The 21,970-nt window shown below is 38.4% G+C and overlaps 1 protein-coding gene across 2 annotated transcripts in view; it reads left to right on the top strand.

Annotated features, from left to right (window-relative positions):
- The window catches only part of FAM117B (family with sequence similarity 117 member B), a 30,678-nt gene extending 9,926 nt beyond the window's left edge, over nucleotides 1–20,752 (top strand). Inside the window, exons 5-8 of one of the 2 annotated variants that reach the window (XM_026089093.1) lie at nucleotides 6,250–6,393; nucleotides 7,033–7,258; nucleotides 8,154–8,274; nucleotides 15,506–20,752. In XM_026089093.1, coding sequence (XP_025944878.1) covers nucleotides 6,250–6,393; nucleotides 7,033–7,258; nucleotides 8,154–8,274; nucleotides 15,506–15,824 — 810 coding nt within the window. In that variant the 3' untranslated portion in view covers nucleotides 15,825–20,752. Of the gene's footprint in view, nucleotides 1–6,249; nucleotides 6,394–7,032; nucleotides 7,259–8,153; nucleotides 8,275–9,209; nucleotides 10,681–15,505 lie in introns of those variants that run through there. The other variant, XM_026089102.1, reaches the window with a different exon arrangement.
- The last annotated feature ends 1,218 nt before the right edge of the window (nucleotides 20,753–21,970 follow it).

The raw sequence follows: 21,970 nt of genomic DNA, 5'->3' as shown, positions 1-21,970 counted from the left end.
ACATCAAGAATTGTAATTAAGGAAGTACTAAGAGTTTCAGTTTGTCTTCTTCCCACTGCTATAGTGGTATTATTAATTAGTGCATCTATTTTTTTTTTCCTAATTACTGCTTTTAAATGAAAGTATTATTTAATTCAATCAAAACTTTAACTTGATCTGAAAAGAATTCAATCAACAGTAAAAGCTTCTGAAGAATTCTAAATCTTGTCATTATAACTCTTTGATAGTCTTGCTCTGTGGAGTTAGTAGCTGTTTTTTCAGCCTGAATACTGTTAGTGATATTTAAGTACTAACTTCTTGCAGAGCGCAATTTCTTAGTCTTCCCTAACTTTTTAATAACTCTTCATATCAAAAGAAATTAAAACCACGGTTTGCTGGAATTGTAGCATGTAGCTTTAAATCTGCAAACAGCAACTATTTCCTCCTCTGCTTCTGTGTAGCAGAATATTAGCCTAGAAACAAGAAAGGAAAGTAGTTTGGATTTGAAACAGCAGTCTAGTACAAATTCCTACATCTTCATGTGATTTGCTGGAGTACAGACATAGTAGAACATGCTGCAAAGCTTAATGACTAATGTAACTCGGGTCAGAATATTCCGAAATGATGAAAGAAAAAAAACAAAGAAATGACTGAATCCCTGTCTTGGACCATTTTGAGAAAGTTTCTGAAGGTTGATGAGAGACTTAATTTTCCTGAAAAGAGCAGTTGAGTTGGGAAGAACATGCTGGTCAAAATACTTGATGAAGGTATTTTATCTGAATTTGTAAAACTTGTTTGAAGATTCATTCTATACTTGCAGGGAATTGATGTATTTCAACAACAAAAATATTTAAAACTTAGGAATGTTTGGTTTAGGCACTTCACTACACTGGAGAATTRGGTGTAACCTAATGGGTCTGGCCTGGTAATTACAACTCTGTAAATTTCTGATTGTTAAGCTATTGTCACTTTTACGTAGATAACTTTTTTGCTTATTATTGAAAATGTATTATTGACTATGATGCTACTACTCTGAAAAATACCAAATAAAAATTCTGTATATAAATACCTTCAGCATCATAATGACATTCTGCTCATGAAATTTTACCTTTTGTATGGAGATTTCTTGCTTTTGCCAAATTTTGAACTATGTAAATAAAAAAAAGTGCACAATGGATAATTAGTGTTTGGACTTGTGAAACAGATCATAAAATATCAGCTGAGGAAGCATTTTTTCCAGTGTTGTGTTATAAAACAAGCCACTGTTGTTTTTAATAAATTTTGTGCCAGCTGTCTTAGACCACCTGGAAGGGGGGTTGCAGAAGGCTTCAAAAAGAAGTAAGCAAAGGGTTAGATAATGGCATTTAGAGGCTGCTTTCTTAAGTCAGAGTGAAAAGCTGTCACTGCAAGCTTCAAGTGCTCTTTCTAGGCTTTCTAGTTCCTTTCTAGGGAGCTGCTAAACTGGAATTTCTGGCAGCAGCTCAGTTCTTTCAGGGTCTGTGGGAAGGACTGTGGGGAAAGACTTGTAGTTAGTGATGTTTAGAATTTACTTTTTTATCTTCTGTATGTGAAGAAAACATGCAGTTGCCGACTCTAGTGGGTCATGTGAAGATTTCTGAGCTCAAGGAATTGGACTTTTGTGTTAGGAAGTTGCCTTGATAGCCTCTTCACAGAGCCCAGGTAAACTATATGACCTTGTGGAAATGACTGACTTTTCTACTTGAGACTAAAAGAAGTAACTCTCAGTGAATTTATTTCCTTTCTTCTGCCCTACTAATAAACACTTAAGCTTTTTCACAATTTCTTGAATTTTACCAAAGTTTTTACAGTTTTTACTTTACCAAAGTTTTTACAGCCTCCGACTGAGTGGTTTTGTTGTGCTTCTATGATTTAAAAAAAAATAAGCTCACAGAAATCTTTATGAAATAAGCTTGTTAGCTATTTCTGTCCCTCCACTCAGAATCAGGAAATAGTTGTTGATGAACTTAATTGAGTACTTACTGCTGTCTGTACATTTTTTTTCAAAAGCAATTGATTTTTTTTTTTTCTTAATGCCACCAATGTTCCATCCTGCCTCTTTTCACAGCAAGAGAGGTTTGCAGAAAGGTACCTCCTCTCAGGCGATCTCAGGATGCTTCCAAGAATGTTGGACTTTGAATTAATTCTGTGGTAGTAAGCCTGTAAACGGGAGACAGGTCAGCGGGCTCTTTCTTTAGTGTCAGTGTTAATGTAGTGGAGAAGCTAGAAAGGAGCTTATGGCCTTTCTCTTCTCCAAAATGCTTGTGAACAATTTAGATTTGTCACCTCCCATGTTTCATACCTCATGGCTTTATGCCGTACCCGTAAGTTTCAGAACTCTTCTAACTGTTCTGCACCAAAATTCATTGAAAATGTATTATGTGAGCACAGTAATTATTATCCTGTTTGACACCTTACTGGTTTTGTGCATTCCCACACCTGCTGACCAGTAGTCAAGGGCATCCTTAGAGCCTATTCCCATATGTCAGGGGCCAGCTCCATGCAGACTTCTGTGAAAGCAGCATCTCTAATATGAAGGTTCTTGTTTTGAAGCTGTTTGTTCCACCCCTGTAACAGTGCCTGCTTCTCCTCCTACCCCAAATGCTCAGGGTTATCAAGTCATCTTCAGTCATGAACCGAATATTATTTCCTTTTGGAAGTGAAGGATGCTGTATTGGACCTTATTGATCTCTACCTGAGCAAATCATGCTTTGCTACTTTGAGCACTTCTGATGGTACTATGACTCTGGGGATTTCTGTGGAAGGCAGGCAGGATTAAAAGATGGAGAATTCCCACATTTTGCTAACAGAAGCAGAAATTTTAGACACTCTAAGATACTGCCACTCTGCTTTACGTTTTTTAACAAGTTCAGTTTGTCACAAGAATGTGTATTTGTAGTAACTAGGTGCGTAATCAATCTTTCTTAGTGCCTGAACTTGTGCTTATTGCACCCGAATTATGCATAGATATGACCTCAAAATCACAGAATAGTTGGGGTTGGCAGGGACCTCTGGAGATCATCTGGTCCAACCGCCTTGCTCAAGCAGGGCCAGCTAGAGCAGGTTGCCCAGGACCAGGTCGTGTTGGGTTTTGATCATCTCCAAGGATGGAGACTCCACTACCTCAGTGGGCAACCTGTTCCAGTGTTCAACCACCCTCACGGTGAAGAAGGGTTTTCTTATGCTGAAGTGGAATTTCCCGTGTTTCAGTTTGTGCCCGTTGCCTCTTGTCCTGTCACGGGGCACCACTGAGAAGAGTCTGACCACCTCCTCTTTACGCCCTCCCATCAGATATTTAAGCACATCRATAAGATCCCCCCCGAACCTTCTCCTCTCCAGGCTAAGCAGTCCCAGCTCTCTCAGCCTCTTCTYATATGAGAGATGCTCCAGCCCCTCCCTCCTTTTTGTGGCCCTTCGCTAGACTCGCTCCAGTATGTCCATGTCTCTCGTACCGGGGAGCCCAGCACTGGAGAAAGCACTCCAGATGTAGCCTCACCAGCACTGAGCCGAGAGGTAGGATCACCTCCCTCGCTCTGCCAGCAACACTCTGCCTAATGCAGCCTGGGATACCACTGGCCTTCTTTGCTGCGAGGGTGCATTGCTGGCCCATGGTCAACTTATTGTCCACCAGGACCCCCAGGTCCTTCTCTGCAAAGCTGCTTTCCAGCTGGTTGACCCCCAGCTTGTACTGTCTTGGTTTACCTGATTGTTGGTCCAAGGCCTCCTTTTGTGCAGAATTAGCAGAGTTGCTTTCTCAGAACCTTTTCGTGCTCTTCTCCAGTGCTTTCTTTTTTCTCTTTTTCATCTTTGGGCAAGACTTTTGAAAGTCTTTTCCAAGTTTGGCCATTCTGAGAATGTTGAGTTTTTGTTGACATAAAAAATGAGTCACAAACACTTCCTGTACAGAAGCTTTTGCAGTCATTCGGCAAGTCTTTTTTTATGGCTCTGCTAATGTTTCAATGAAACAAAAATAGTATAATTAAGTATATTCCCATCTCAGAGATTTGTAGTTTAAGTGCAAGAATGTCTATGTGATGATATGTATCTGTGCATAGAATTTTATTGTTTAAATTCATTGTTCTAAAGTAGTTTTTCTGCTACACGAATCTGACGCGGCTTTTAAGAATTCACGTTCAAAGTAGCAATGCTTTCATTTCTATCTATGCATAGTCTTGCTTAGAAAAATACAAGGTGCTGTGCGGACCAAGTGAGAATGCTACCTTCCCTCAACCAGTAGAGGAGTTGTTCTCAATTACCCCACACTAGGCCATGATGCTGAACTAAGTAGGGATTTTAATGTGACTTTTATTTAAAAAAAAAAAAAAAAGTCATGCTCTTCTTTGAGTTGAAGTAAGTGTTTGCAGGAAGCATTCCATCATCTTTGATAGTGCCCTGCATCACCAAGATCACCTTAGTCACCAAGACTCTGTGTTCAGAGCAGAGAGTCTTCTAATGTATTGGGTAGCATGATTTTGAAAAGGGGAGAGATGCTAATGGAGAGGATGGGAAATCTCAAAAAGTATGTTTTGGTGTACCAGAAAGGGTTTTTTAGAACTTCAGTAACATGTTTGTTGATGTCTCTAGAGAATGGATTTATTGTATGCATACTTTAAAACATTTAATAATAAAACGTTAATCCTCATTCTGAATCAATTGTGTATTAACACATGGGTTTGGGATTCTGTTTTTTCTGTGGAAGTCTTCCTAAATTTTTTTGTTGGCCTTTTACTCTGGCTTAGTATAGTTACTGTCTTAGTATGTTTGGCTACATTCAGAGTATACTCTCTTTTTGAGTGGTCAGACCAATCTTTTGGTGAGATTTGGTGAGAGGCTGGTGTATCCAGCCTGTTCTGTGATGAGGTTATGCCAGAAAACTTCTAAGGGTCTTATACTGTCGAGCTTTTGTAATTCCAGGGTTCTTCTGAAGAACCCAAAGTCCTTTGTGAATCTAGCCAGGAAGCTGGTAACCCATGATACAAATCATTGTTGTGTGTGCAAGAGCTTGACAATGGCATAGGTAGCCTTTTATATGTAGTGCATGGTGGAGAATGGGGGGAGAAAACCTATGTAGCTCCTGCAATGGTTGCATAAAAAAAAAACAAAGTGAAGTAATTATCAGCAATAGCAAATAGCCCTTTTTTTGTGGAACCAGAGAGAAACAGGACTCTGCCGGAGGATTTCACAGATATTTAGTGACAGATTGAGATGGAGCAACTGTGATTTCCAAAACTCTGATTTGCACAAAACTAGTGGTTTGGCCCTGCATTTGTACAAAAATAGTGTTTTCAAGATTAGTACAGTCTCTTTTAACATTGCAAAGCACTTTCAAATTTTGTGCTGTAATAGCTGAGCATACTTTAAGTACTGAATTGCACAGCATTCAGTTTTTGTTGCTTTATAAATATGTATGTTTGCAACTGTTCATTCAGCCTTTATGCTAGTAGAACAATAATGCATGTTGTACATACAACTTCAAAATGATGGTGTTCAACACCCTTCCTTGGTAACAGAGGTAGATATGCCCAGGAAAAGAGTCAACATAAAAAAATAAAAAATTCTTGCAGTAATTCTTTATTAGTAGGACACAGCATAACATGCTAGAATTTTTTTTTTCTATTTTATCAGTGTTTTGAGAAATTTAGACATCTACTAGAAATCTACTGTCTTTTCGAGAACTGATCTGAACTAAGAGGAGGCCGCTTTAAGTGGCTATTTCAGGTCTTTATTTCTAGTATAGTGCAGTCTTACATTTATGGAATAATTTTTCCTTCTGCTCTTGTCATAGCACTGTGGGTCACAGCAGACTGCTATTAAAACAGAATTATAATGAAGTTACAAACAGTAAATCCAATGGAGAGGGAAACAAAATTGTGGTGCAGCTCATTTCAAAGGGAATGGGAATATATTTCTAAAGGATCTGTGGCTAAAAGATTTGTCTTGCTTAAATTTGAGTATTTATTGTTAAATTTTCACTTGTAAAGCAATGTACGGTGGGAGGCAGACCACATCAAGGAAAGTTTAGAGAACAGATTTTTGAAAGCTTTTCCTGCTACAAATTAGATTTGAAAAAGTTCTTGAATGTCTGTGTCCTCATTTAGTGGTATCTATTTTAATACATTTGTCACAGCCTTGTGTAAATCCTTGATATTTAGGAATAGATGTGTTCTGGTTAAAGGTTGACTTTTAATAGAAATATTAACTATGTTTTGTAAATAAATTTACATCGCTTTCTCACTGTCTCTGGTTCTTCAGGCTCCCATTCCAAAGAGTGCTCTCGTTCCTGTGATACCTATTACCAAATCAACAGGATCGCGATTCCGAAACAGCATAGAAGGACTGAATCAAGAGATTGAGATAATAATTAAGGAGACAGGAGACAAAGAAGAGCAGCTTGTTGTATGTATCTGCCAACATGATCACCTTTGAAAATTACTTTTTTTTTTTTGCTTTCAGGTTTTAAGTCATAAGCTTTATTTTGCACAGTTTTTGAAGTAAATTTTTATGGAATTAATTTTGTTTCCCTAATAGAAGTTGTTGGAAGGTCTATTGAAAAGCAAAAAGGATTAAAGCTTGAAGCTGAACCTTAATCTTTGTGATTACTCTGATGTAGTTAGGTTCTCAATGAAATAAGAAAGTTCAATAAAACAACAAAGGAAAAGTCAAAAGATCTGTTTTGAGGTTTCCATAGTAACTTTTTTTCATCTTTGCCCATGCTGAAGAGGGGTTCCCATCCCTCCTTGGATGAAGCATAACTCTCCTATTTTTCATTTGCATTTTATCTTCAGGGATTTTTAGAGGTAAATTTAGTAATAGAAGAAAGTAACAGAAATCTTAAACTATTGTTTTTTGTTCTTAGTTTCAAAACCTGACTGATTTTATTTTCTGGTGGAATCTTGTGTAATGAACAAAATTTTCTACTTCAAACAGGTTTATGAAACAGGGAGAAAAAACCTTCAGCAGTACTGGGTTTAAAGAAATTGCTAACCAGATAAGAGCAGCCATCTGATACAATTTGATGCCTTTTATTTTTAACAGCCCCAAGATATTCCAGATGGGCACCGTGCCCCACCTCCATTGGTTCAGCGTAGTAGTAGTACTCGCAGCATTGATACCCAAACACCTGGTGGAGCAGACAGAGGTAGTAATAACAGCAGCCGTTCCCAGTCAGTATCTCCAACCTCATTTCTCACCATCTCTAATGAGGGCAGTGAGGAAAGTCCATGTTCTACAGATGATCTTCTTGCTGACTCCAGAGATAAAGGTACTGTGTAACTTTAAGTTCATGGCCATTTGCAGCACTGCAAAAATTTAACTTACTGCTATGTGAATGAACATGTAGTAAAAGAGTGGATTTGTTTCTCATGTCAATGGAGAAATAGTAGATTTTTTTTGTTCTTTGTAGGTTATCTTTTTTTTCCCAAATTCCTCCAAGTATTGTGTGTGTGCACGTGCACATATCTAATGTTCTGCAGTTGAAGTCAGATAGATATGAGAGAGGAGGAATGTGCTTCCCAAACGGCATTATTTTGTTTTTAAATAATATATTATTTAAGTATCTTAAACAGGAAGTTGGGAAAACAAGAGCATACAGTGGCAGGTGGAACAGCAAAGTATGCTTGTCCTGTTGGCTCTGTCAGGGATTTATTATGATCTAGGCCAAAATGGGTAACTTTCCACCTTCCAGCAGTTCTCTCTCTCTCTCACCTCCCCCGCCAAATGTAGTGGGTTTTTGTTTTTGTTTTGTTGTTGTTTTTTTAATCAGAAACATTCTGACCTATAGTAAGACAACTACATAATTCAATGGAAACCTATTTTGTTTTTTAAGAAATATGGCTCCTGCCCATTTCTTTTGGCTAGATGTTGGGAGTACAGGACCCTAGACCTCAGGTGTGCAGTTATAAACTGAGTGTGTCAGGGAATGAATGGAGCTTGCAGAGGGATCTGAAAATGATATAAGGAAAAATGGAAAGGAGGGAAGGGATTGAGGTAAGAAAGTTTATTTACAAGGGAAGATTGGGAGGGGAATGAAAAGGTTTCTTCAATTTTATAATGCTGATAGTGACGTGAGTTTGAATTTTGGGGGCATTTTTTAGATAGGTCTTGGTTTTTATAGTGTGACATATTTAAGTAATGAGAAACTAACTCTGTTCCTGCAGAGAATGGGAATAATTCTCCCCTGCCGAAATACGCTACCTCACCAAAACCCAATAACAGCTACATGTTCAAGCGTGAACCTCCAGAAGGCTGCGAAAAGGTGAAAGTCTTTGAGGAAAGCTTGTAAGTTGATCTTTACTACAAAAGAAATAATATTTAACACTCAGAGTTGCCCATTGGCTTATTGATTTTGTGTCAGATCAGAATTATTAGTCTTAGTACTAAAACAATACTAACAGCGCAGTCTCTGCTTTGTATGACTGTATACTGGTGTATATTTATTGTATTGCTGGAATTTTGCATGAAAATCAAAATCTTGACAGACTGTGGTTTTTAAAGATTGTTTTACAGGCTTAGCCTCCAGCTGGGTACACTTGTATAATCTTCTCCTTACTTAGTTTAAAAAATTAGTTTGAAAAAATTACTTACAAGCATACAGGCTCTTTTCAAACTCAGGGACCAATTTCTTTCCAACCAGTTTCTTATGGCCAAACCAACATAACTTGAGAGGTCCATGGTCAACTATCTCTTACGTGGCAGATAATGGGAGGAAAAAAACCAGATAAGCAAGYGCAGAGATGTACTAAGCAGCTTTAATGCAGATACGTCCACTTGGGTATGTCAGAGCTTGTTAGCTGTGGGTCAGTGGCACCTTGCTGAACTCAAGCTGGCTCTTGCAGAACTAGATGGCTATTTTTACACCCTACCATCCAAAGCTCAGGGAGATCTAAGTCCTCTTAATCCCATTTGAGATGAAGACTCAAATGTGGATCAAGGTACCTCTGTATCATGGGGTGTTTCCCCCAAATCTCAACACCACATCCCAGGAAGCTGATCCCACTTTCACACAACCCCCCACCTTTCCTGCTAGGCATCTGACCTTGCCTGTGTAACTTGAGCATAAGCTAGAAACATGCCCATTTATTCTGCTTCTTTAGGTTAGTAGTACCTCTACGAAGTTCTTGACAGAGTAATGCCCTCTCTCTTCCTCCTTCTTCTTCTCCCCCAAATTTACAAAGTTGGTCGGGTGTTTGGCAACTATTATGGTATTTCCACAGCTCCCAGGTCTCTACCAAGGTTGTCCATTATGCAACAGTTCCTGGACTCTATGCCTCTGAGATCCTGCTCTGAGTTAGAGCTTAATTTGAGAACCTGCTACTTGTATTGCTGTAGCCTTCAGCCTAGAGTTTGTCCCTTCCTCCTTTTCAAAGATGACCATGAACCAGGAATTCTGCTCCAAGGCCAGCTTGGAACTTGCTCACCCATCCAGGCACTGGTCCACCAGTTGCATTCAAGCCTTCTCGCAACATCACCTGGTCTGGAGCCCTACAGACCAGCCTGGGAGATGAACTTACAGTTGCTGCCATTTCCCTGCTGATTGGCCTGGCAGAACCCTTTTCCTCTCATCTTGACCTTTGTGGATATCGGGAGTAAAATCTGTAGAGGAACGGGACAGCTTAACTCCTAGTACTCATTTTGTTACCAATTTTTTTGTAGAACACCCATTTTTTTCCTACAGACTCCAAATCTTAGAAGAAAAAAAAAACCTTATGCAGAAGGGTCTGAATAAAATTCCAACCTGTATGGCCTTTAAGATGGTAGAACTGAGAAGCTATTGACCAGTCATCAGATATAAGTATAATCCTAAGACAAATATTCAATTTGTATCTATGTTAAAACCTTAAGTGAATACTTTATAAATTATGCGAACCTCCAGCTTTCATGTTGAAGCTGGTCAGGACTGTGAGTGCTGTGCATTCTGAAGATCAAACTATATGGTTTATAAAGCCATTTCAGAAAGAGGTCAAAGTGAACAATGCTTTCTCTGTCAAGTTTTCTTCCTTTGGCTTGTGAGGCACTAATATGTTACGTGGCCATGCTGTCCCTGTTCTAACCCCAAGTCTTCATTAAGAAGAATCAGATTATGCTTTGTATTTTCATTTGCATGGAAATGCATCACAACTGGGCTGAGTTACTATACGTTTTCTAAAAATGTTCCTCTCTGCTGATTTGCCATTAGATTGTTATTTTTAGTTCAGATTTTGCATGTCACTCATTTTAAATAAATGTTTTAAAAATAGCTAATGTTTTGTAAAGGAATTGATTAATCAGTTACAAATTGCGGATCCAAGTGCATACTGGGGATTTAGTGAGTACTTTTGTTTAAAGTCAAGCGGAGGTGATTCTAGTAAATGAGATTTCAATTTAGAGTTCTGAAAAGTGTATGAGTGTCCTGAATAGTTGAAGCAGTAATAAGACTTAAAGTACTATACAGGCATATGCTCTGATGCGTAATGTAAAGTATGAAGAACAATGCAAGAAGCAGTGTACCAAGAACATCACTGGGCTTTTGAAGGCCATCTTTATGTCCTCAGTAGAGATGAGAATCTGAACTTTGTTTCAGTTCATGTACCCCTCTTCAGCTGTGTCACCGCAAGTGCTTATTAGTTTAAGCTAGCAAAACAGGCAGAAAGCTAACATCAGCAGTTACATAGTGGGAGATGTCACTAATCAAACAGATGCCAAATTTGGGTAGTGCCATTTTACATAGAGGAGCAGTGCAAAGATTAAGAGAAACTTTGCCTGGAGATAAATATTGATATGGAGATGGTTTGTCTCTTTAGGGCAGATGCTGACAGCCCCAGTGAGAAAGAGGGGAAGCATATGGTAAATTGATGAGTGCATTCTAAAGTATTAGTTCCACCCTGAAAATCAGCTCTACCGTAGTGGTTTCCAGGTTTATCAGTTTTCAAAAAGTGTTTGCCTTATTTGCAACTTTAAAGATATTTTTAATTGCTTAGGATCTGAATGTCAAACTTGTGTTCTTTCTGGTTTGTGAGGCACATCTGGTAATCCAGATTCTGAAGACCAAATTCTTCTCAGCTATATCTATGCAATTGTGAAACCATTGGTGACAGGAGTGAATTTGACCCTGCATATTTCATGCTTTGGTCCTTTTGAAAAAGCCATCTTCTGTCTTTTTGGAATATGCTGGTTTTTGTTTTCAGTGGAGCATTTATTACCTTATGTCACTTAGACAAAAAGTGCAAAAATCTTAACCTATATTTAAAATTTTCATTTCGTGATACAAAGAATATAATTCAGTTCTGTCCTATAGCTACATTAACTCAGCAATGCTATCTAGTACTAGTAATAAAAAAAAAAAAAAAATCATAGCTGTCTCCATGTATTTTATGTCTCTGGGCTAACTGATTTTTGAGAGGTTTATTAGTTTTTAAATTTCCTTTGGCTCTTCATATCAATATGGAAAGGGTTACAGTAACTTAGGTTACCTGTTTCTGTTTTGCAGTGCATAAGCTGTATTGCCAACAGATTAGTCAGTCTTCACTTGCTTTAAGAATATGTTCTATTGTGATTCAACTTGCATTTGCATTTTTTTTCTTGGAAGTCCCTGATAGATAGCTATAGGGCTATTTTGCCTATATTTAGTCATACAGCTGTGAAACAGGCTTCCACAGAAGGTCTTGCCTAGCTATGACAATTCTTAGACACAGAATAGTTGGGGTTGGCAGGGACCTCTGGAGATCATCTGGTCCAACCGCCTTGCTCAAGCAGGGCCAGCTAGAGCAGGTTGCCCAGGACCAGGTCGCGTTGGGTTTTGATCATCTCCAAGGATGGAGACTCCACTACCTCAGTGGGCAACCTGTTCCAGTGTTCAACCACCCTCACGGTGAAGAAGGGTTTTCTTATGCTGAAGTGGAATTTCCCGTGTTTCAGTTTGTGCCCGTTGCCTCTTGTCCTGTCACGGGGCACCACTGAGAAGAGTCTGACCACCTCCTCTTTACGCCCTCCCATCAGATATTTAAGCACATCGATAAGATCCCCCCCGAACCTTCTCCTCTCCAGGCTAAGCAGTCCCAGCTCTCTCAGCCTCTTCTTATATGAGAGATGCTCCAGCCCCCTTCCTCCTTTTTGTGGCCCTTCGCTAGACTCGCTCCAGTATGTCCATGTCTCTCGTACCAGGGAGCCCAGCTCTGCCTAATGCAGCCTGGGATGCTGCTGGCCTTCTTTGAGCATTGCTGGCCCATAGTCAACTTACTGTCCACCAGGACCCCCGGTCTTTCTCTGCCAAGCTGCTCTCCAGACAGTCAGCCCCCAACATGTGCTGGTGCATGGGGTTATTTCACCGTATGTGCATGACTTTTCACTTCCCTTTGTTGAACTRCATGAGGTTCCTGTCTGCCCACTGGAATTTCATGCAAGAATCTTTCTCACATCTGGTACTCGTTCTGTGGTATGTATGCGGAATACATGAATGCCACTATTTAAAGATATTTAGTATAGCAAGTTTAGCTGATCTGCCTCCTTGTCTTATTTTGCAGTTTTGCTTAGATTTTGTTTTTTTGAGGCCTGAGAGGTGAGTCATCTGTGCACTCTTTTTATGCCCTTTGTGAAGATACGTGAGAGCCGCAGCTGCTCAAAAAAATCCAATTCTCTAGTGCAAAGAGGTATGGAAAGAGATGAGTGAAAGGTGTTGGAATATATGCAACTATCTCCAAAACCACTGGTTACCTTAAGACAGATAACACCCTTTACTTAGCAGGCTGCCCTTGACTTTGTTGACAGTTGTTTTTCAGTTAAAGCCATACTTCAAGTCCTTGACCATAAAAAAATCTGTTAGTGAGTGCTTTAAAACTAAGAATGTCTTCTATCACAAAAATGGTCTGAAGTAAGTATGCAAAAAATCATATACCTTGAAAGATCTGTTCTATACATAGTTTAAAAAAAGTTTATAGAACTTTCAGCTGTCTCTAAATACATGTAGTTAATCAAAAAGGATGACTTAAATGCTCTAAGTTTTAATTGTTTTCATAAGACTGTGAAGCTCTAAAAAGATGGAATAGAAAATTCATCTCTATCTCAGATGATCGGCTTCCCTTTTAAAGATCTTCTGTAAATCCATTTATTTAATGAAAAACCTTAATATATTCTCTCATAATAAATGTATTTGGGGCATAATTAATATAGAACTGTATCGTACCTGGCCGTAGAGGTAGTCATTGTTTGGTGATAGAATCTGAAATTCACCCTAGCTTTTTTGAGCTGTACAGCACTGGATGAAGGAAGATGGACTGAAGTGCTGAAAAGTAGGTTTGGGCCTCCAAGCTAGTGGGAATCATGCAGTCTAAGGACTTTATAACCATTCTGAGCTCTTCTGGAAACCTCTCCGAGGAGTGCTGGCCTTTGTGGCTTCATCTGCATTATGCCATCTGCAGCATCTTGGGAGGCTGCACTGTTGCTTTACCTATTTTTGTCTTTTTTTAAAGCTCTGATTTTTGCACAGTTGTGTGAGCACAGCTCACTAGCAGAGACAAAAGAGGCATGATTTTCTCGCATACTCCTATGCCAAAACTTAATTTTTCCTGTGCTTCTGCATGCATGTGCATAGACAAGTCTGTTGATGTGTTTGAAGAAGTAACATTTGATACCCTTCCCAATCAGTATTTTACACCTTTCCTTGGTCGTATTCTAATAAACCTGAGCACAAGGTGTTTTTCTACTGTTTTCAATTTCTCCTCTTCCCCCCATAGTAAACTTCTCTATCCTCCAAGTTAGTTTCTGTCTTAGCATGTATTTCCCTTCTAGAAGGGGAAGATGACAAAACTACAAAGGAGAGATGCCAGGACTGGAAACAGTGAAGATGGCAATGAGTGGAACTGTAGAAGAGGTGGTTTCTTTGCACATTCATCTCTATAGCTTTTATGTAATTTGTCTTCTAATTAGATTTGTGACCCCTCAGATATTACAGACTTGATTATGAAGTAATACTGTTCTGGGTAAGCATCTGAAAATGAGGCTCCTTATGAAAGATGTGGCCTTGTTCTTGCCTATTCTCCCTATGTGAGAATCTTATCTCTTACTAGCCAAGTATAAGCTGCTGCTGYTGCTTACACATAAGGAATCAGCACAGTCTAAAGGGAACAAGAATTGTGTTCTGTATTGGTTTCACATGTACAGAATTATTAGTCTTAATCTTAGTCTGTGGGATGTATTCCACTTCTATCTAATCCATACTTTTCAGGGGATAGGTCAATTTGGACTAAAATGAACTACTGCTGGTTAGTGAAATTCAGATTTGGGGTCAAAATGGAAGTGGAAAAAACCCTCAAAATGGAAAAAAACCCTCAAACTTCATTTAACATAATATCTATTTGAAGTTTACAGGATTTTCATTTGGAAAAATAGTTTATAAATGGGACTGAATTTTTTGGGCACTTGGAGAGAAAACTAACATGGAAATGCACTGTATTTCTTGTGCAGAATTACTTTTCAGAGTGGAATATCTTCTACAAGAGTAGACTAAAAGATTGCTTGCTTGGCCTGGCAGAATGAATACCAAGATGGATATGACTGTCTTATAAACATATGGAAGAGAAAATGTTTGGGGAGATATAAGCTAAAGCGACAATGCTGGCACAAGAACAAATGAGTATAAGTTTCTAATGGTTATTTTCAAGCAGGGAAGAGTGGCTTTGGAACAGATTTCTATAGAGTTTAGTCTTAAAGTAGAGTTTGAACTAGTTTAGTAGACTTACATTACAAGGTTATGAACGGTCACAAAAGCCATTCCCCTGCTAACCAGGATTTCCCTTCCAGTTCTATGTCTTTTATAAAACATGTCTTATTGTAGCTTTGAGCTGGTGGAATTATATGCTAAAATGGCTAATCTACAAGTCAGAATCTAAGCATTTGATCTACACTTCGTTTCCAGGTTCTAAGTACTTGGCCATGAATGCCTCTTTGGGCATACTGCATTTTACTCTCAGCATAGACTTTTTAAGCAGGCTTATCATCTTCATCTCATCTTCATTACAGAGATTAAAGCCACAAGCAGGTGAACGTGCAAAGGAGGCAGAAGAAAATGGGGTTCCATATGATCATGAACAACTGAGATCTGCAGTATTAGGAACATTGTTATGCCAGCTTGCTTTCACAAGATTTGCTGTATGAAGTTTGTGTGTAGGGGGTGGAATTTGAGTTGTAAAGTTTCTGGAGAATGTGATCCAGAATACTCTCCTATATTGGACATGCCAAATCATGGACTGGATTTGTGATCTGCAACACCAAGGTAACATTTTCCTTGGTTTGGAGACTAAGCCTGCCCTAGGAACATGCTGTTTACCTTGCAATAAATATAAACAAGCAGTTTAAGCCATCTTGAGTTTGTCATGAGGCAGGAGTGTCACAAAGGCAGCACTGAGTCGCTGAAATATTTCAAGTTTAAACCGAAGCACCATGCCTGTGGTGACGTGTTCAGCAATGCATAGCTGTCACTGGCAGAATTTGATTGTTCAATGTTGGTTTAAAACTGTTCTGTGTATTTTCTTTCTAGGCCAAAGCCATTGCATGAAATTCCAGCCTTCTACTGCCCTGACAAGAACAAAGTGAATTTCATTCCTAAAAGTGGCTCTGCTTTCTGTCTTGTCAGTATCCTCAAGCCTCTTCTTCCCACACAGGATCTTACACTCAAGGGCACTACTCACAGCCTGACTGTCTCCTCTGGCATAACACCCAGTTTGTTACAGCCCATTTCTGTGGCTTCCCTATCTGCAAACACAGATCAAGACAGGATCTCTCGTGGAACAAGTACAATAATGCCACAGACCTCTTTACTCCAGCAATCAGGACATACTGAGGAAGCTGAAGGATAGATTTAGATTGTCTTGACATTTTTCTGGGAAACTTCTGGGAGAAATTTGGAACCAGTTGACTGGACCTTCCTGATCACACTGTTTGCATTTTAACAGTTTATGGCACTGTCATAATCAGACTGCTTGTACAAATGACAGTTTGGTAATACGTTGAGAAGTTCAGGATGATGCAGCAGCGGATGTTCTGTTGCACTGTCTGAAGACTCCAGTTCTGTTTTCTCGCCTGCTTTTTTTAAACACTGGTGAAAATGAAGACTGTCTTAATCCTTTGCCATTTAAAGGACCAGTTCTTGTGATACAGTATGTCCTTTGACTTCTTTTTCCATTTAAAAAAAAATCTCAAGACCAACCAGCTGACCCCATTTACCATTGTGATCTGCAAAGGGAGGGGCGATCAAATGGTTTTACAAGATGTCTTTTGTATAAAAATGTGTATTTTATAACAAAAACTTGCTTTTTCTGGTGCATAGCAAAGTGTTCAAAAGAAACTTTCCTGAGCACAATCCCCCCCACACCTTTTTTTTTGTTTTTGGTAGGGAGATTTCTTTTTCTTGGCTGTTTTCCAGCTGCTGGGACCAAAGGATTGCTGAAATATTTCAGCAGTCTCAAATCATGTGACCTTGCTGAACAGCCTCAGCCCTAAATAAAATAAGACTAATTTATGTGTTTGAAATTTTTAAAACAAGAGTATCCAAAAAGCAGTGTTAGAATATAGTGCRCATTTTTTTTGATATTTGAAGTTTGTGCTTTGGGTAAGTCACATTCTTAAAACTCCTTCCTTCACAGAATTCTCATGCGTGTGTTTATTGCCTGGAAAATTGCATTTTAAAGCACTTGTCCCAGTAGTGTTGCGTTTGTCCATAGGATTTTTGTGTAGGTCTGGAAAAAAAAGTTATCCTCTTATCCCCTTTTTTCCAGAAAATATCCTACTTGCCTCTTACAGGATTTCTTGGCTACTTACAGCATTAGTCAGCCTGAATCATTAACCGCTCTTGGCACAAATTAGTGCTGTCATGACTCATCCCTGTTTTATAGCCCCTAGCCGCATAATACTGAAATATCTGAGCATTGTTTCTTCCCTTTTGCCATAGCGGTGTTTTGTGGGTCTGCTGAGGGTGATGGTTTGTAGGGTATGGTGTCTATTATACAGCAGTTTACAGCAATAGATAAATTCTCCCTTTTTGACTAGCAACGTGGGCTGGTGTGTAAAGCAGAGGATTTTTTGACACCTGGTTGTGATACGCAGCAGTTTATGGCTTTTTGGCAACTATAATAAATGAAAATGGGGGAAGTAGGCATTTCAAACTGACACTATTCTGGAACTTCAGTAAGGCTTCTCCTGTGTTACTGAAGTTCATTACTTGGATTTGAGTAAAATGATATGTATATGCAAACAACTGCAGTTGCTTGAATACCAGTGTAACTTCAGCTTACAAAATGAATTGACCTTGTAGCTTCTTTTACAGAGTAGATTCAGTAATTTTAAAGTAAGTGTCACAGTGGACAGTCTCTGAGTCTGAATATTGGTCTGTTGCATATGAGCAGTTCTCACTGACTTGTGTATATATATAGCTTCCATGGATCAGCTGCATGCTCAGGTCTTCTCATAATTACATCTATTTAAATATTATACTGCAAGCATAATAACTGTGTTCAGTGCTTAATATGCTAAATTTGGTTGCAGACATTTCACTTGGAGAAAAAATACCTGCATACCTTTGCAGGTAACTGTTATAGTTTTGATACACACTTACTGTTCCTGTAAATGCCACATAAATAACTGTCAGCAATAAATTTTACAGAGCAAGTAAGTGTAAATTGTGCTAGCCTACATAAGTCCTGCGCTCGTGGTATAACGACCCCCTTTTTAAAACATTATGCGAAAGTTCAGCAAATGAAAAATATACCACTAAGTATTAAAATATTAGACCTGTTAAATTAGCAAATGAGCAGAATCTGGTTTGCCATCTTGCTCTTCCCATCAAAATAGTTAGGATTGTACAGATGGGTTTAAAGAACTTTGTTTTGAAGTGACAGCTCTGATTTACACTAAGAAGTTGTTTGGGGAGAGAAGATTAAAATAAGTGGCTTGGTGCTTCAATTTTCTGTAATATCAGTTGATAACTTTTTTGTAGTTTTTGTGGATATTGGTAAGTTTCTTCTGAAAATTGTGAAATTTGAAGTCTAAAATTTATTGCTTTAGATAGCTTTGTGTAAGCCTGATATGACTGGCTTCATGGAAGATGGGATTATTGAGATGAAGGAATTGCTTGCAAGTCTGTTGTTTATTCTATAGTAGTAGCATATGGAGAGATTCATCAATGCCAAATAGCCTAGTGCTTTATCAGGAGATCTTAACTGAATGGTTAAGAGCCAAAGGGCTAAAGTTAACAAAGAGCCTTTATTACAGCCTTGAGACTTAACTGACTTCACCAAAATTGCGTTCTCATGTTCGTTTTCATCACTGACTCTCCCAAATAGCAATGGGCTTTCTTACCTTAGAACTTTCTTTTGCACCTGTTATTGTAGTACTTGAGCATCTCTTAGTTTGCACTGTATGTTATCAGACAGTGTACTGTACAAATTAGTGAGCTGCTCTGATAAAAACCAAATGTAAATGTGAGGTTTTTGCTTTTTATAAAAACAAGCTGGATTCAGGACAACTTTTTTTTTTTTTTAATGTGCAGGACAACTCCACTCATTGCAGTGGCAGCTCTACTTTATTATGAATCCATGCTAAAGACTCAGAATTAAGAAAATAAGACAGCTCTTGTTCCAAGACCAGCTTTTACATGTGTGCGCATAAAAATTAGCCTTAAATATCCTATATGCTGTCTTGTGCCATAGCAGGGCTATTAGATAGAGTATTTAAATCAATTTCAAAATAGATCTGAGAGTGCATGGAAATTTTAAAAACTGTGTTAGGTATGGGGTGGGATGTTTAGTTTTGGGAGGTTTTACCCATGCATTACTCAAGCACGGTTTTACCAGAAGAGTTCAAGTTCATTTGGCATACTTTCAGTCCTAACTATGCATAAACCTGGTCAGTTCCTTGATCGCCTATTTCATAGCTTAAAAAAAGTAAAGATCTATTTTTATGCACAACTTGACACACTTGGTTCTCTGTTTTCCTTACATTGCACACTTCTAGCAACACTTAAAGGCCAGTGGCAGAGTGTTCAGTAACACTGGCAGTTGATTTTTGAGATGTACTAGATTGTGCTCCCCTACTTGTAAACTCTACCTGAGTCACAAGGTAGAAGGTCACTGTTGTAATTAAGACCTGTGCCGGCGGCTATGACTGTTGGAATCCTTGTTTTAAGAATTCAAGGCACAAGGCAAGAGGACTTCTTTGTTAAAGTTTAACTTCTGCTGTTCTTTCCTCACAGGATTGGTGCCATAATCCTGTAGCAACAAATTTAAGTACTGAGGCAGTAAAAGCTAATGCTTGAGTACAAATTCCTTGGAAGGAAATTCTTGATAGCATGTACATATCCCCTATGAGAAAGAAGGGAGAGAAAATGAAATATTGAGTACTAWAGAAGTAAGTGATTCTGTGTTTGATTTATGTAAAACAATAGCAGGTCTTAAAAAGTATGTTTACTCTCAGGGCTACTTTCTGGTTTATTATAAAATACAGCATACTGGAATTGAGAATTTGAGATTGTTGAAAAACACTGAAGCTGAGCCTTCTGGGGAGAAAAAAGCTTTTAAGAATAGGTACTTCCATCCTTTTTTTTGCTGTAATATCTGGAAATATTTTAAATATTGTTAACATTATGCACCTATTAGCAAATACATTTAAAAATTCATAGTCCTATATATAAAGCATATTGCTTCTGATCTTGATATTCAAAGAGTTAAAAGTTGCTAAAACAGCTTTCAAAGCAAAGGACGTGTTAATTTTAAAAAAAAAGTTTGGTAACAGGAGGAAAAACTGAACAAATATGGAAAGTCATATCCATTAACCTTTCTTCTGCCTCAGGACTAACTTGTTGCTTATTGAATTTGAGTAGTACAGCAGTCATTCCTTGCTGAACTACTGTCTGTTCTCTTCCCACCATCTCTGAAATGCTCAGTGATAACCTCACAGTAACTCGATGCCAGTGATGTCCAAAAGGCTTCCCTCTTATCATTAATGTTTCTTTGCTGAATATCTGACAGTTTCTCTGTGAAACTCTGAAAGATGGTGAGGGAGAAGTCAGTTTTTGAACCGCATAGTAGGACACCGGTAACTTGCAGTTACAAAGATCAGTGCTGTTTGGTGATTTCACAGGTGTTTTGATTTCCATTTGTCTAATTACAAACACATGCATACTGTCTGTGTAGCTCTGCTTCTTTTGTCTTTCTGGTTTGAGGCCAGACTGGTATTTGTAAGAATATGGATAGATTTTTCAGACCTGTCCTCATCCAGAACTGATACACACTTCTTATATAAACACATGCAAAGCAAAACTTGCATGTTATTTCCACTAGTTCTGTTGAAATTAATATAGCCTGCAAAAAAGACCCTTACTTGAGAATGTCAGGACTGTACTTTCTCCATATAATGCCATAGTCTAAGTGTCCTTCATCAAAAGTTGTAGCCTAAAGGTGTTGTGGTGTCTTAGACCCAAAATGGATTGGTGTGTATTAAAACTAAAATATTAGTTCTTAGAAAAGGTAATAGAAGGTTCAGCTTTCCTAACCTAGGTGAATGAAAAGCGCTGTGGAAGATTTGGTTTCACTGTGGTCAAACAGTTCTTATGAAATGCTTTTTCTAAACCTGGGCATGCAGGCAAACAAAATGACCACTTATTGCAAAACGTACCTGTATATTTTCTTGACATGAGTTTGTGAGTGTTCAGCCCCTCCGGAAGTCAGTTCTGCTCTCTTTTCCCCTCCCTCTTTTCCCCTCCCTCTTTTCCCCTCCCTCTTTTCCCCTCCCTCTTTTCCCCTCCCTCTTTTCCCCTCCCTCTTTTCCCCTCCCTCTTTTCCCCTCCCTCTTTTCCCCTCCCTCTTTTCACAAAGAATGACCTAGATGCATTGTTTTGAAAATGTTACTTTGTTTGTAGAGTTGAGTGGGGGGAGAATACTAACTGTATCCAGACTGAATTGCAACAGTCTCTTTCCAAATGCTCATGGAATTTTATTACTGCTTTCTTGATCTCATTGCATGTCATCAGTAATCACTTAAATATAGTCTTTGCTCATCAGTTCTTCATTGGGTTTTGTATTTGGCAACAGAGGCTTCTGTAGTGTTGACATGTTTATCTGAATTGCAGAAAAGTACTTGGCCTGATAACACTTGAAGTTATATTTCATATAAAGATGTATTTCGAAACACTTTGGAAAATTTGGTAAACTAAAAAATGAAAACCTTTCCTAGACACCTCAGCCATCCTAATTGTCAATATGTTGGTTGTTAAAGAAGAATATTGCTTGTCTTTATTCTGAATTACTTTTCATTTATTGAAATGTGCAATTTTTGAGTTTGGCAGTCAAGGGGTGTCCAAAACTGCCATTAGATTTGCCTTTGTATGAAATTGGCTGGTATATTTTCCTCTGTTACACTGTGATAACTTGTGGAGATGTTCTTGTGTGTGTTGTACTGATAGGTTACTTGTTGCATGTAAGGCTTTTTTTGTAAGCAAAAGGAATTCCAGGGATGTTCTGCGAAAAGGGAGTATTCTGAGGTGATGTATTCTGAGGTGATGTACACTGGCGTAAAACTGGAGCAGCTCAACTAATTTCAATGGAATTCTTGATTTACGCTAGTCTCCTTGCTATGTGTAGTTATGCCAGTACTACTTTGCACAATGTTATTTTGAATCTTGAGTTCTGACTTGTGAACTGTTTCCATTGAAAACATTGAAAATTTTACAAACTGCAACGGTGAAATGTTTGGGGGGGTGTTTTTTGTTTTTGTTTGTTTTTTCTTTTTTTCTTTTTTGCTTAAAATAAAAAGTCATCACTTCCAGCTATGGGCTAATTTTGTTGTTTCTGGKAGGTAGGAGTTTTGTGTGCTCTGATAGCCTAAACATTTCCTTCAGAATTTACCCCAAGGGTAGTAGGCATTTACCACAAATAAAATATATGCTTTTTAGCCCTTTCAGAGTAAATTTATCAGGGAGGAAATCTTTGATTAAACATTACCCTTATTCTTC

Source organism: Apteryx rowi, unplaced genomic scaffold, assembly GCF_003343035.1.
Source record: "Apteryx rowi isolate R43461 unplaced genomic scaffold, aptRow1 scaffold_12, whole genome shotgun sequence".
Taxonomy (NCBI): domain Eukaryota; kingdom Metazoa; phylum Chordata; class Aves; order Apterygiformes; family Apterygidae; genus Apteryx; species Apteryx rowi.
This window is presented reverse-complemented; position numbering and strand designations above follow the sequence as displayed.